The sequence below is a fragment of the Aspergillus brasiliensis genome (assembly GCF_001889945.1).
Source record: "Aspergillus brasiliensis CBS 101740 unplaced genomic scaffold ASPBRscaffold_6, whole genome shotgun sequence".
Lineage (NCBI taxonomy): Eukaryota > Fungi > Ascomycota > Eurotiomycetes > Eurotiales > Aspergillaceae > Aspergillus > Aspergillus brasiliensis.
In genome coordinates, this window is record NW_027137447.1 from 644,044 (window position 1) to 659,552 (window position 15,509).

At 47.0% G+C, this 15,509-nt stretch overlaps 6 protein-coding genes across 6 annotated transcripts; 2 read left to right on the forward strand and 4 right to left on the reverse strand.

The window, feature by feature from the left end:
- Positions 1-3,426: 3,426 nt before the first annotated feature.
- On the forward strand, positions 3,427-4,508 carry ASPBRDRAFT_207064 (uncharacterized protein; the record flags this gene model as incomplete). The annotated part of the gene is made up of 3 exons (XM_067621787.1): positions 3,427-4,058; positions 4,121-4,161; positions 4,388-4,508. The coding sequence occupies exons 1-3, from the start codon at positions 3,921-3,923 to the stop codon at positions 4,506-4,508; spliced, it is 300 nt and encodes a 99-aa protein (XP_067478982.1). The 5' UTR covers positions 3,427-3,920.
- An 800-nt stretch (positions 4,509-5,308) lies between these two features.
- Positions 5,309-7,121, forward strand: ASPBRDRAFT_125711 (CocE/NonD family hydrolase; the record flags this gene model as incomplete). Its single annotated transcript, XM_067617814.1, has 3 exons — positions 5,309-5,611; positions 5,667-5,790; positions 5,857-7,121. The coding sequence occupies 3 exons, from the start codon at positions 5,309-5,311 to the stop codon at positions 7,119-7,121; spliced, it is 1,692 nt and encodes a 563-aa protein (XP_067478983.1).
- A 402-nt stretch (positions 7,122-7,523) lies between these two features.
- ASPBRDRAFT_125903 (EthD domain-containing protein) lies at positions 7,524-8,488 on the reverse strand (the record flags this gene model as incomplete). The annotated part of the gene is made up of 3 exons (XM_067617830.1): positions 7,524-7,571; positions 7,641-8,298; positions 8,361-8,488. The coding sequence occupies 3 exons, from the start codon at positions 8,486-8,488 to the stop codon at positions 7,524-7,526; spliced, it is 834 nt and encodes a 277-aa protein (XP_067478984.1).
- Positions 8,489-8,747: 259 nt separating this feature from the next.
- ASPBRDRAFT_75095 (uncharacterized protein) lies at positions 8,748-11,403 on the reverse strand (the record flags this gene model as incomplete). The annotated part of the gene is made up of 5 exons (XM_067629266.1): positions 8,748-9,758; positions 9,808-9,948; positions 9,998-10,256; positions 10,308-11,184; positions 11,243-11,403. 5 exons carry the CDS (start codon positions 11,401-11,403, stop codon positions 8,866-8,868), a joined length of 2,331 nt encoding a protein of 776 aa, XP_067478985.1. The 3' UTR covers positions 8,748-8,865.
- Positions 11,404-11,653: 250 nt separating this feature from the next.
- On the reverse strand, positions 11,654-12,730 carry ASPBRDRAFT_126441 (zinc-binding alcohol dehydrogenase family protein; the record flags this gene model as incomplete). Its single annotated transcript, XM_067617867.1, has 1 exon — positions 11,654-12,730. One exon carries the CDS (start codon positions 12,728-12,730, stop codon positions 11,654-11,656), a length of 1,077 nt encoding a protein of 358 aa, XP_067478986.1.
- Positions 12,731-14,037: 1,307 nt separating this feature from the next.
- ASPBRDRAFT_125280 (uncharacterized protein) lies at positions 14,038-14,545 on the reverse strand (the record flags this gene model as incomplete). Its single annotated transcript, XM_067617775.1, has 4 exons — positions 14,038-14,140; positions 14,208-14,267; positions 14,330-14,403; positions 14,459-14,545. 4 exons carry the CDS (start codon positions 14,543-14,545, stop codon positions 14,038-14,040), a joined length of 324 nt encoding a protein of 107 aa, XP_067478987.1.
- Positions 14,546-15,509: the final 964 nt, after the last annotated feature.

Genomic DNA, 15,509 nt, shown 5'->3' on the forward strand with positions numbered 1-15,509 from the left:
TTTGGCTTATCCAGCATACTTTTCTACCGAATCAGCATTCCAACCTACCATTCACGCCTAATTTTTCCCAGACATTGTCCAATACCCGCAAGGGATCTCTCTAGTGCCCTGATAACATACTGTAAGTGCAACCTTTGAGCGTGATAGCTGCGATACTAGTGACTATTTCTGGAGTGCCTTGTGAGCTTAGTCTCACAAACATAATGGGGTTTCATCTATTCGTCGACACAAAGCAACCTCCTAAACGTCATATACCGCATCTAACTTACCTCTGCTATATTGGCGACGCTGCCCATATGAAAGGTCTTTGTCAGCTGCCCGGTTGGGAGACACAGCATCACGCAGGACGGTTCCAGGTTATCTTGATTTTATGGGGAATAGCGCATATATCACACATCAACCCCGCACTCATGCCAGCTCTGAGTCAGAATTGTTGCTCCCTTTACCTAAGGAGAACTTCATAACATGATCCTAACACGCCAATTCGATACTCTACCCTAGGTGATAAGCATGGTAGCGGCTGATGTGGCAGTCTCTGATCAATATGGGCTAACATACTTGCAGAAAGCTGGAGTTATTCGGCTTCATTCTAGATGGCTTTATAGGGGGTCTGGGATAAAGCACCTGTAAGAAAAAGGTACGCAACCTCTTTCTGTCTATCCTACACTCTGATTTCTGAATTTCGTATGTAAGTGATATGTTGAATTCTGAATTCGCTCGGTCCCCATAGACCGAGGTCCTTTAAGCGCAGTTTTGCTGACCGTAAGGCTTCCTACGGGATGAGTGGAAGACCTCTATTAAGGCAACTTGAGCCGCATCCGCCTTCTTCTTGATCCCACTTGCAAATATTGTATAATACCTAATACGATTTCTCGTCATGAGATTGGCTGGATTGAGAATAAACCAATTAATATGTCCCTGAGTCAGGACAACACAAAGATCTACGCTGCTATCCCCGCATGTGTTGTTCGAGGCTATCACGGACAGAAACTTCCGTCCGATCACCCATCGCATCGTGCCGCCTCGGAGCTGCGATCTCCATCATCTAATAGGATGGTTGTTTGTTCTGGCAAGCACGATGAAAGACTTATGCAATAAGTAACGGCAGTAATACAACTTGATCATCTGGTTTAAGAAACTAACCCGACTTATGTCGATCAGTAAGATATCTTATGTTATTGTCGCCTTCATCGCCCTCCAACAACTACACGAAGGAGGGCAGCGGATTATATGCTGATGATGAATTGTGTCCTCGGTTGACATGTGAATTGCTTGAGTCCCTTGTCGATGTCTATTTGCCTTACGATGATACCCTTATCGTGCATTGCGAGGCTTAAGTTGTCTCCTTAACTCACAGCCCACCAGCGAGGTAACAATCGAAGCATCACAAACCTTTTCGCATTAATCACCATGATCCATAAAGCTTTCTACTATTATTTCTGTGCAGCATGAAAATAATTCATCGCCTACCGCATAGCCTTCCTTAATAACTTCCCCAAGAGCTTACCTATACCCCCCCTCCTACCCATGCCTTGTAAGCTTGGAGTTACATTCACGAGCAGTACCTTACTAATACGACCCGGCAAAACCGCAGAGCTAATCAGATTTTACCCATCAGTTTGATGGCTGTAAGATTGTAGATTAGTTACGACTCTTAGGCCGAACACACCCAGACCAATTGTCAATGCCTCGCACGAACTGCAGTCTTGGCAGGGTTCAGGTGAGGCTCTGAAACCTCGACTACAATAGTGAAAGGAATCAGTGAGCCCGTCGACTTTGCTGGTAGTAGAAACTGCTCAGCTGAGAATTACAGATAATCTCTCGGGAAGCATATTTGCTTATTGTGAATGTTAGTCCCATGGCTGCAGGGTCGCACTGCAGGGACTAATTCAGGCCCCCCTCCCCGCACCAGGCCAGATGTCATGATAAACTTGGCAGGTTTAGGTTTAAACTGGACCCCGAGCTGCAGCACAACTGATGATAGCGGACTTCACTAGGACTAGTAGCCGTGCAAAAATCGAACTAACCTAAAGAAGCCGTCCCGATGACCCTTTGGATGCAGGAGACATAAGGGACGCAGCGTATTATAACGTCAATTGCTATATGTGCGAGTAGGAACAAATCTTGTTGGTAGAGATGAGCTACCATAGCATAAGACAATGCTCGAATGGTGCAATCACGCAGCATCCCGCACCTCCGAGAGGCGTCTGAGGCGTCCGGGCTCCGGGCCGATACCCTGCATCTCAAGGCTAGCTACGGATTACTACTAGTTAGGCAATCAATGATCGACGCAGTGGAGCTATTTATGACATACTATTGGTGTAAGCAAATGCCGATTGGCCATACAGCTCTCAAAGTGCTGTGCGGAGTCGGCATTAGTATTCTCTCTTGTCTGCCCTGTCTCAGCCTCGGTCCTCTTCTCCGCACGACGATCTGATACCTTGGTGGACCCTTAAGAAGGCCATTTGTTGCTTCTGGAGCTATGACTTGCACGAGGCTGAAGGTGATAATCCCTTCGGAATGACCCGGGTAGATGACAACGCTGATCGGCCATTTGTTCGAATTTGCTGCATACGCATGAAGTTGCTTCTGTTGATGCACGTAGCGACGGCCACTTAGTGGACGGTACGGGATGGAAGCCCAGTTCTTCTGATGGGCTGATGCTGTGCAGATAACTGAGTCATATGGTGAATCTACATGGATGAAGCACACATTCACCACACGCTACACGCTAACAGCCTCGCTGGTCTGGCTAGGTACAACTAGAGCACTTAGTCAGACGAGTAGGAAACTAATGTAAGCTCCAAATTCAATGCCTGAGTATCAGTTAATGTCATATTATTGGCGAATCATTGATCAAATCTCATGGATGTGAGATTCGTATCACATGGGTGAAAAATGTCGCGCATATCCGCAACATCCGAGTCTCACGATGGAAGAAAGGTCCAAAAGACTGCTAGCAGCGTGCTTTAGTTCTTGAATCTCAATCACAGAGACGGCTTGGTGAAAGTGCTTCTTAGTAGCCATCTCAGTCTCAAGCTATTCCCGTAAGAAGAGGGGAAGGTGGCTATCTTGGTGGTTACAGATAGACATATTAGTAGCTTCTTCGAGATTAGTATTAAGTGGACTCATATTCCTTTCATGGAATAACGCATTGGCTGGCTTGGAGTACATAGATACATTGCTGATGAGGTACAGCTCGGATATCGTGATAGGAGCCACGCCTCAGAGCCAAGGCGTCACTGGTCGTATCCTGTCAGTAAGCCCCCCAGAAAATAAAATAAAAATAAGAACATTAACATTTCAGGGTATAGTCGGGATGCAGTTCCCATCCGATGTAGAGCAAGATTTGATATTGTAAAGCGATTGAGTTCGGATGCTGACTCGCATGAGAAACCAAGTGAGCCTCATGTGTTCAGGTCAGACGCTACGTCCTAACAGCTTCTGAACCCTCACCACAGTGGTCAGGAATGGCTAGATTCTCGTTCATTAGCTGATGACCTTCGGAAACGTTTGTATCTGGCCAACCAAATACTATGACCAGGAATTATAGACAGCCGCGCTATCCAGGCCAGTCCAAGATGAGTGATTTAATCATTGCATTATAGCAGTGTAGCGGGTGATATTGGATGCCTGAATCCTGGCAGATGGGAAGGAAGACACAGCCTGATGCCTATGTGTATTGATTGGAAGAGTCATGGGGCACACATGCCAGGATGCTACACCCTCAATCGAGACTCAGCCTGATCGCATCACCAGGAGGAGTTCCAAAAGCTATAAGTACAGCCATCATCCCAGGGCAATAAGTTCCCATTCCAACTCAAGCCTTCAACCCTTCAAGCCTTGACGACGACTCTCTCAGTCTCACGAAGATCTCTTACCAAATTTCTCACATATCTTACTTGAATACATCCATCAACATGCGCTTCGCAACTATTGTCTTCGCTGCTCTCGCCGCTAGCCCTTTGGCTGCCTTCGCTGCTCCTGCTCCTGCTCCTGAAGACAATTCAGTGAACGCAGCCCAAGATTGCCCATCTGGCGGCAAGATCAACTGTGGAGTAAGTTTGTTACTCAGTTTGCATCGTCCTCATACATGATCTTATACTGATCTTACCACCAGACCTGCAACGGCACCAGCTGCAAAATCGGTTTTACAAACTAGTACGTTTAACCATTCGATTCACACCTTTCATGAAGGATCCCAAGTATAAGCAGCACACACTGACGGTAGTGGTTCGCATATAGCCATTGTGATGAGGGCAGTGTATGTTATGAAGAACCCGTTCCGCCTCATCAAGCTCAGCCTTATATCTTCTCAAGAAGAGCTTTTTCAGTAATATTTATATGATTTTCCTGCTAACTGACTATTCTTTCTTGATGACTACAGTGCACTCGCCAGAGTGGAGGTGGTGACGGCGCCTACTGCTGGGACAACAACCTCGGTGGACCTCGACACATTGTTTGTCCCGGAAAGGCTTAAGCTGGATCTGTTTGATGCCTTGAGCTAAACGAGCTCGCCATGGTATGCGACGGTATCTAGGGAATGGCCGCGTGGTGTATGGACTGTTTTGAGTGAGGTCCGGTTGAAGTGAGGGCATGCCCGGGGTTTTGACAGATGTGATGCAAATGCTTTTTATGATTTGACGATATGTTGACAGGCAAGAGGTTAATGGCGCCAGCCTCTTGTCCTATGTGTAACGCTCGCTACGATTAATCTTACGCCTTTGTCTTTTGTGCTTGGGTTGCTCCCGTATGGTGTTCAATGAGTAGTAGTAACAGCAACAGTTCACACGCTTAGGATTTACTACCTCTTATATTCAGAGGACGATATTGTTAGTACTTCTCCTAAGTCTTCCAGTCGTAGGCTCTACATACACAGCCAGAAACTTATCTATAACAATTCAAAATCATATTAATAGCCTACTATTCGTGAGTTCAATGATACGACCTCGTCTAATGGGCTCCTACATAATCTTTACATTGGACGTGACCTGATAAAAGTTACTGCAATCATTCTTATTGTCTTCTTGCCTGGAGCAACCTACGAAGACGGGACTACAATTAAGATTTGGTTGGACCCACCAAGCTTCCTCCATCCCCATCGGCCCCATCGGCTCCGCCGGATGCATGGGCATCACCCCCTTGGTTCCTAATCAATGAGACATCAAATTATAAGATAAGTATCCCTAAACATGGACTAGGCGTGGCAGTAGCTAAATCAATTATTCTTGATACATGAGCCTTCACATGCAGCTCTTCAATATAGGGATTCCTTGAAAATTTAGATCTATACCCCTCTCTTATCAAAATGAGCGCCTCTAGACCCAAGTATCAGACAACTGAGACCGATTGCGACGGATATACTCGTGTCAAAAACATATACATACCCATGCGCGATGGGATCGAGCTTTGCGCTGATGTGTTTCTTCCTCTATCTGCATCGAAACACGGAGAGAAGGTACCAGTGATCTGCAGCATGGGACCTTACGGCAAAGATAACCATGCTTCTACATTTGGTCTACCTCAATCGCCTATCTATGCGGAAATGTATAAGCACATCAAGCCACTGGGTCCTGATGCTTGTTTTGAATTATGTGATCCGTCTATTTGGGTACGAGACATCCATTGCTCATCACTGAGACTCCTGCTAACAATTCACCATGTAGTGCAAAGAGTACAATTATGCGTTGCTCCGTGTCGACAGTCGTGGTATTGGTGGGAGTCAGGGGAAACTTGACCCTTTTGGCTTGGAGAGAACTCTACAGATTCAGGCAGATGCAGAGGGGCAGGGTATTTCTTCCTTTACATCGACAATCATAGATACATTTGGTTGACATGTTTTATCTCTATTTTCAGACCTCTACGACATCGTCGAATGGGCCGCCATTCAGCCATGGTCATCCGGCAAAGTAGCATTCTCCGGAATCAGTTACTACGGAATGGTAGGATACTGGGCCGCGATGCAGAGACCACCTCACTTGACCTGCGTCGTATCATACGAGTCTGCATGCGATATGTACCAAGCGGCAAGACGAGGCGGTATTTACAGCCACAACTTTCAATCGCATTGGTATCGGAATCTGGTACTTCCCTACCAAGGAGGGAAGGAGGATGGTCAATTTGGAGAAGCAGTGGATTATCCAAAGCTACTCGCAGAAACCGAGTATCCCACCGACGGTGTCTGGGAAGTTCTGGATAGACTTCGCAATCTGTCCGACATCGATGTTCCGTTCTACCTTGCTGGGAACTGGACGGACGCCGAGCTTCATCTCCCTGGTAATATTCGGGCGTTCAACTCCATCTCGTCTGAGTATAAGTGGCTTGAAATGCATACCGGGAACCATTTGAGTGCGTTCTACGAGCCAGCCCATCTGGAACTACAGAGGAGGTTTCTGGATTTCTTCCTCTTCGGCAAGGATAACGGCATGCTCAAGGTCCCTCGCATTAGACTCCTTCAACACCACGGCACGGAGTCATTCTATCGTGAGAATGAGACATCCTTCCCTCCAGCTGATACAGAATACGTATCCTTCTACTTCACCCCAGAGAAGAAGCTCTCCCCGAGAAAGCCAGCGGACCCAAAAACGGCATTCACATACCAAGGCTACAGCGAGAACCTTCACTTTTCCCTCGAAAGCCCATTCCCTGAATCCTTCGAACTGCTAGGCTCACCGTACCTAGAGCTCGATGTCAGCACTACAGCCAAAGACATGGATGTCTTCATCTATCTCCGCGCAATAAACACAAATGGCGAGAATATTGTACTCCATGGCAACCACGGCGAACCGATGGACAGTTTTGCAAGAGGGTACTTTCGTCTTTCGCATCGTGGGGAACTTGCCAGTGGGTTTAAGGGCGATGATATGATCATTTCGCATCCAGCTGTTGCCAGGTCGGAGGTAGTTCAAGGCCAGGTCTACTCTGTGATTGTCCCTTTGTATCCTGCTGCGTTCTTATTTGATCAGGGTCAGTCACTCAGCGTTGAGATTGGGTCGGTGGATACTGCCAGTACTATTGGTCCGATGCGGCATGAGGGGGGAGATAGAGTGAGGGAGAGATTTGCTGGGGAGAATGTCATTCTTTCTCATGGAAGGCTGGTTCTTCCTCGGGTAAGGCGGTGATGTGTGTAATGTTGGATATGTTAATTACTCGCTTGAGTTAATGTTATTATCATGCAAGTAGCTTGAATTGGCATATGCCAATAATAAGGTAGATATTCCTAGGCGGAATGTCCACTAGCGAATAGTTGTTAACCCACGCACATTATTCCTAGTCCATTCTAAAGAACCATATCTCGCATTTTGAACACCACGTTTACCATAAGCTAGACGTGCATGGATTTTCCTGATAGAGAATACGACAATCAGCTGCGCGAGCTCTTCATTTTGCTCTGACAGAAGAATGACAAATAACGAAGACAATAACTAGTATATCAAACACTAAGCAGAACTATAGTCCACCTCACACTACAAGCACAACGTCACATCAGTCCAGGGTAGCATGCTTCACAACACACACTTCTATCACAGACCACCTCCATATAATTTATACGGTTGTCTCCTTACATCAAACTAAGACAACACACATTAGCCTCCATCACATCTAATCCATCAACAACCGAAGGGAAAGAAATAACATACCTCCACCCCCTCACTCCGATCCAACACAACAGCCCGCTCCCCAAACCCAATCCACGTCTCTGAAAGATCCAACTTCTCAGCATACTCATCCTCAAACATCCCCTGAACCTTCCTCACCGCACCTATCGACTCCTTGCCCCGTAACGCAATCATAAACACATAATAAGAAGGAATCGACCGCCCACCGCCCCCAAAGTAAGCAGTGAGATCAAAGCCCACCTCCGTAGGGACATTAACCGCTAAACCTAGTATATCATGGGAGGCATGCTGTTGAAGGAGAGATGAGAACTTAGCAACTATTGCTTCTCTTGCTTCCCCCGGAAGCTGTGAATCCTTCATCGCGAGGAAATACATAGCGACAAAGGAACGCTCCGCACTGTATTGATATTCACCCATTGAAGTCTCAGCTGATGGAGGGATTACCTCCTCCTTAACAAACATAGGCATCACAGCACTAAAATCTGAAAAGTTGGCCCCATCAGGTCCTACTTTCTTCGCGACCCACTCCGAAGCAAAGTTCTGGATCATATGTTCCTCTGAGGAGAAATAAAGCTCTGTGAGGCCGTCGCTGAAGGCCCATGCGGGGTGGGCGTTGGGGATACCTTTTGTAGGGTCGACGTGGTATGCGGTGTCGAGGAAGTGGGTTTGGAAGTATTTTCTGGTTCATTTTTATATAGGTTATGTGAATGTCATTGGTTGAAATGATCATGGCATACATACAAAGGCGTTTCAGAAGGACTAGGACCGGTGCTTAATGCTCCGTGTACTCGGTAGTGGTAGTCAAAGAATTCGTCTCTTGTCATTCCGGCCTTTCGCCGCAGGGCGATTAGTTGTTTGATGATGGGCATTTTGATATGCTTCGGTGATGAATTGTGGGGCAAGGGTTCTGTTGTTGCGGAAGTATGACTAGATGGTTGATATTTATGTCTTACATTATGCTGGAGGTACTAGATGGATGATTCCATCACGGAGATCTATGATCTACAAACGTAACTCGTTAAGTGGGCGCTTCCGGTGGAGCCGGTGGGGATATTGCTCGGCTTTGCCGATGGGGTAGTTACTCCATCGGATATATTGTGCGATGAATTCTAAAGAGATAACTGCTAGGTTGATTGATTATGTACGCTACCCGGTTCATTCTGTTGAATATCATGGTGTCAAGCACTATGGAAAGTCTCTAGAATACTAGGGATCTCAAGCAGGTCTGCCTATGCAATTACCCCTATCACACTCTTCTGCCCCTAGACTTCATTTCCGGGCTAAGTGACGCAAACCTGCCATCTATCATCTCGGAAATAGAATAGATCAACCCGTGGCGAAGTGAAGGCCAAGACTTGTGACTAGACAAAGCGAGTCTAAGACCTTTGAGCACACGAATCGCACTCTCAGGACCGCTCACAACACCCACACCCTTGACATATATAGGAGCTTTCAGCGTGCCTTGGACCCACGAATCTTTTACATCATCAGGGATATCCCTATCAGGTCGAAGCGGATTTTGACCGATTTTCCGTGCTTCGTTCGCGTCTTCGCCGCCCACGATACAATAAGCCCAGATATAGAGACCCGCGATAAGAAAGGCGAGATGATGACATCCGTGGCCGGTGGTCTCATCATAGAGCACACCATACAAAGTCGCCGCTTGTAGAAGCGTTTCTCGGGCTAGGATCGGATTCTGCTGCATCCAATGCGATAGGGAGGTAGCGGCGGCGGTCATCTGGTCCACGGTGACTTGCCATCCACTCAGGGCATATAAACAGCGCAATGGCGTACGTCTTAGAATGTTGGTGACGTGGTATATCACTTTCAATAGGTTGGGTGTGTTAGTCGATATGGACTCCAGCTTTGAGTACCGTCTGATCGTAGGATCACATTTATCGTCGAGGGCTGTGCGGGATGATGCTAGTTCATCGGGCCACTTGTATAGTTTTCGCTCGTTGAGGCCGGTAGCCATGTCGGCGGCGAACCATGGCTGTGATGATCGCAGGAGACGTCTTTCTTCGATGTTGAAGGTTAGCAGGATTATAAGATTGCTGAGGTCGGAGCTGTCGTCGAGTAGATTTTTGAGTAAGTCTGGGTTGGAGAATGCAGATTTCAGGCTTGGTCTGTCTGTAGGTTCTACGCTATTAGCTAGAATTTGTGAATATTGAAGCCAGTGGTCTCTTACCTGGATTGATCAGCCTATGATTCTGCCATTGCTCGAAATTGGATGCCCATAATGTGTCTCTGCAGGGAAGAGCTATCTGGAAATCATCGAGGGTCATTGATGAGGGGACATCCTTGAACAGCCAAAAGCAGCATTCGAATACTGTAAGATAATAAGATATTTGATAGTGTGGTATAAATCAAGCTCTTACCATATATACTGTATACTATCCTTCTCCGGGATTCTAGCTTAACCCAGTGCCGCCACTGCTCATATGGGTCTAGATCAGATAATGAAGGTATATTGTCTGCAACATCGGCAGATACTGATTTGGCAACCGAGGTGAGCATGTTTCTTCCGTACTGAGAGGTAAGAATCTCATCTTCGTAGCCGCTGAAGAGAAGACCTGTATTGCGTAGAAGAAGACACTGCGCAAGAGTAACTGGGTCAAAAGAACTAGTTTCCGTAGCCTAGCTAGTCAGCAACTAAAGCTAATGACAGGGCTGAAGCCATACACTCACATCATTCGGAAGAGCCCTCTGTAAGAGGTCTTGTAAACCTAGGATATAAAGCTCTGAGCCCTCCACATTAGAGTATTGGCACCCGACAGATGCCACCGCTAGAATAAGAACCCAGGAGATATCTTCCTCGTCGAAAGCAGACGGATGAAGAAAAGGCATCCAAGGGTCATGGTATTCAAAGTAGAGTTGTATCATTGCATTCAGGAAGAAGAGGCTGACGCAAGGTGATGCGCACGAGGGACATTGCTGGCTTCTCCAAAATGCACAGATTTGCTGATATTGCTTGTCCGATACAGGCTTGACATGTCTGTAATCTTCGATTGCAATCACGTCTTCATCTGGCTGAGTTTCGGGAAACCGAGTGCAGCAGTAACGGTGCGCATGAGAGTCTTCCGGCATGGACGGGTCACTTTGCGATGGAGGATTCTCGTTATCTTCCCTAGTGGAGATTGAGTCCGAGCCTGACGGTGAACTCGTATTCATGTCAACAGCCATGGCGTTATCCAAACCTTGGCTCGATAGTGATAAAACATGCGGATGGATAGCATCTTCATTAGTGTTCTCGATGGGGTACGGCTGTTCATTGAAAACATAGTCACTGCCACTTGGGATAAGTGTAGGATCGTCATTAAGGAGCGTAGAATAAACGAATTCCGTCTGATCCAGCGGAGGAACCTCTGCTGTGGGCATTGACGTCGGGAATACACATTGTACGTTCCGTTTGATGCATCGACGACACGGCGCCTTGGCATTGCAGCGTTGCTTTGCCTTGGCACAATTGAGGCACGCTTTCTGGGATCGTCGACGTCCGCGGGTGCAAGGTGGCTCTTCATCACTTTCTCTCGAATGAGTGGTTTGGTGTTTTCTCAGAGTATCCCTATACATTTAATTAGTCGAGAGACTGGTAGCGACTATATCTATGTGATGATACGCACCTTCTAGAAAACATGCGAGAACACACTTCACATCGAAATGGCTTCAACCCTAGATGGCTGAATGCATGTCGCTGGAGATGCTCTTTTCGGGCAAAGGTTTCTGGACAGAACTCGCATGTCCACCTGCCTAATGTGCCTGGCCCTGCTGTTGATGCTTCCATACTGAGGTAGTTATAGATTCTGAGTTGAGACCGACTGCAGATGGGAAAGCAGGTCGCTGGCGTAATTCCGCACATCCCGCCACCCCACATTCACCCCACATTCTCTTATTCATCATCGCTCTCAGCCGTGAACAACTATGATCTACTAGCTCTACATTGATTTGATGGGCTTCCCCCTTCATATTGATGGCGTCCATTCTTTCTCAAGTACCTAAGGTCATGAACCAACGAAATATCATGCTAAATACAACTACCTTAAAGGATGCTTCAACACCACCTTCCCAAACCTCCCTCCATCCGCTATCGCCTTCAACTCCTCCAACGCCTCTTCCGCCGTCCCTTCAACGACATTGACAGAGGGCAGTCGAAACTGAACACCATAATGATCAACAGCCCAAAGCAGCGCACTCCACGCCCGCTGATAATCCGCCGGTCGCGCAGGGATCGTAATCGGATACGGCACATCTGGCACCTTGATCACCACATCCTTATTCGGGGTGGCAATAGGCATTTTGAATCGCAGATCAGGTTGCACAACAACAGATACAAGCGTAGCATCTGCGGAACAGCATTCAGCCATTTGCTTTGCAGAGCTGACACCGCCCCTCTGACTTCCCACTGCATCGAAACCGCACATAATTGGACCCCACTGGGAGTCTTCCACGGTCGCTTTAATCTCCGAGATGACACTGGGAGATTTGTAGTCAAAACAGCGAGTGGCTCCGAGCTCCTGTAAGAGAGAATGTCTTTCCGGGGAAGCAGTGACGAGGATTGGATGAATGCCACTCGCATGGGCGAGCTGGACAGCACATAGTCCAACGCTGGATGAGGCGCCCCAGATCAACAACGATTTGGGAGATTTCCCTTGGTGCTTCTTCTCCTCTTGCGGCAGAGGCAAATTGAAAATGTTATACACAACATCCGCCGCAGTCATGCATACCACAGTCAAAGCTGCAGCATGCTGCGGTGGAAGCCCGGCAGGAACTGAAAAGGCCATATCTTCAGGACACACCAAGTATTGCTGATGAGCACCGTATTTGAACGGTCGGTTTAACCCGGTAGGTGTATATCCGGCAACGAGGTCTCCGTGCTGAAAAGCCGAATTGGCAGGAGCCTTGAGCACAGTGCCGCAAAAGTCATAGCCAAGGACTGCTGGGTAGATGCCTAGGTGCGTTGCGTGTTTGATATCGGCGGGATTCGTCCCAGAGAATTGTGTCTCAATGAGGAGTTCACCATCCGATAGAATAGGGATGTTCTGTTGTCGATGGACTGAGAAGTTCGCATTTTCATCCACGTAGAGGGCTGGATTCGTGTCTTCGAGAGGCATTGTGAGTGGGAATGAAAAAGATCAACGGGTTGGAGTGAAGTAGAGTGTAGACAAAGTTGGAAAGTGAAAACCCTTCACTGAAAGATTTATCACTTTTCCATCAGGGTGTACTTCTCACCACTCCATCGGCTCAGCGGTTCCCCGTCGGCCCCGCCATTCCCGTCGCGCTCCGCTGGGGACGACCCATAATTTCGCAATAAACGCGTTTATTCCCACGATGTTTGTTGACTAATTCTTAAAGCACTTAGTTGAACAAACACATACAGAGACCTCTTCCAAGTAATATAAAAAGACCTGCCCCGTCTATGCCACTAGTGCACTAACGACGTGCTTCCCCTTTTCGAACGCGTCAAGCAATATCAACATAACTCGCGCAGGTGGAAGACAGAATTATTCTTCTTGTGCTTATCTAATAGATGTAAGGGGGTATGTTAAGCTCCCTGTCGGGTGCAGCGGCCCGATGCACATCTACTGCAGTATGTATGTACGGAGTAGACGAATGGGTGCAGACTGCTTCTGTATGAGATTGTATGTCTAGTTGAATATTTTGTTCTATATTACTACTAATGTTGTTTGCTTTAGATTGTACTTTGAATATTCTGATAGTAGTTGTGGTCTAATTACCCTAACGTTGCTGCTAGTGTTGCTAGTGGAATGCCCCGTGAGTGCAAAATATATATCGGCGTTTAGCAGTCGTGCTAGAAGTACAAGTAGTGTATCGGAGTACGATTAGCATACACCAAGCTTTCCCTAGGCTCTATACATCCATGTATTAAGTAGGTATCAGTTCACTAGTTTCATTGATGATATTGTTGCTACTATGTCATAAGACAAATAAGTGAGTAAATCCTCTACATGTAAGTTAATGAATTATAACTCCGTCTCTACACCAATGCCTCTCGAAGGGTTCTTCCAATCAAAAGCAATACTACTGCAAGCGGATACTGATAATACAGCCTCCAGACAGTGACTATCTAAATGTATTATTCCATCTCAGTCCACAGCAGACTATCATTCCTGGCAAAAAATCAAGTCAACACCATCTACCCTGCATCCAGAACTACTCCTTATTACTTCACTACGATCAACGATGAAAATGAAGAAAATGTAGAAGAAAGTATAGCGGAGCCCAAGTCCCCATTAAATACTAATAATAATAATAGAGTATCTGACCAGTCATAAACCAGCCCCACTGCTAGAGCCTTTTAACGCTATTTCTTCCCTATCCAAGGTAGGCCATTGTATATAAACGAATGACTAAAGCCATACCCGGATACTTCAACACTACCCCATATTTAGCTCGCCATCTACCGGTAGCAGCGAGCACTGAGAGCAGGCCTGTGGTGATCGTGAACGACATCAGGGATGTCGACGGAGACGGGGAGGTCTTCGCCGCCGCAGTTGTGGTCACTTTTTCCTTGTTAGATAAATTCTTATCTGAGGTATGTCCCAGAGGAAGGGGGGATGAAACACTTACAAGTAAATGTGGCAAGTAATGCCACGGGCCTGCTTGACGGAGTGGATCTCGCCGGTGACGCTGTATGAATATTAGAAGTTGATCATAGATGTATACGTATGGCTTGGGGTAGGAAAACTCACGAAGTGAAGCAAGAGGCATCACCGTCGTTGAAGGTAGGGGGCCCGTGGAAGAACTCGAGGGGGAAGACGGAGGCCTGTTCATCACTCTTAGTATCATTGTATCCTTGGAAGGATGGATTGGTGGATTACCTCGATGTTCTCCTGAGCAGCGTTGTTGGCAGCCAGAGCGGGAACAATGGCCGCGACGGCCAGGGAAAGGAGCGTGGTGAATTGCATTTTGCTGAAGAAGAGAGTGTGTTGGCTGCTAGACTGCTAAGCTGCTGTTGTCGTTGCTGATGGAGAAGACGATGTTTCGAGGATATCTTGCTAGATTTTATATTCGAATCCTCAAGGGGGAAATAGTATAAGCGAAGGCACTGGTATCTTCATGGCATGCCTGGTGCAGCTGCGCGGGTGGATGCATGGCTTGATTGGGCTGTCCCTGAATACTCCTGAAAGTAATTTCCGCAGTCACGTATTGGTGGGGATACAATTCTTCAGACGGAATGAGACAACTACGCCTATGGCTGTTTATTGACGCGCCCTTGATTGGGCTAGCTAGGGGCACCGTCCCTGGAACGCGGGGATCGACCGCGTGTTAGGGTTAGATTTGGGGGAGTATAAAGGGGTGTGGAATGCGGATGGATCTTTTCCGGGGCATTTAGTTGGGTCCCTTGATTGGCCGCGAGTATGCTGTGAAGGGTGTCTACTTGGTGGGCTGAGTATAGACAATGCTATTATGCATGGTGTCGATCGGTATTACTTGCAGTTATGTGGTTGGGATCGATCAAGGTGGTAATGTGTCTGTGTAACTGTGTGCCTTGATGGTCGCTTTCAATCTTGCATCCTGTAGTTGGATATCATCGGAATGATTGTGCTAGCGAGATTCTAGGTGAAATTGACTCATGCATTCATTCTGTATTACATGATCAATTGAGGTGGTTCAGTCTGGCTATAAGCTTGGCTAAGCATGTGTACCTGCGTGAGATGGCAATGGCATGGACCTGACGATCTTCCAATGCGAGCTATAACTTTACGATTATACCAGCTGCATACATACCATATCCTAGAAGCTTGTATAAAGTATGATCACGAGACACGAATAAGTCTACATTCTGACCAATCTACCTATACACTCGCACTCCAAACCCAGACACATAAATAAACAAGAAGTAGATCACTTCCTAACAGCAACAACAAA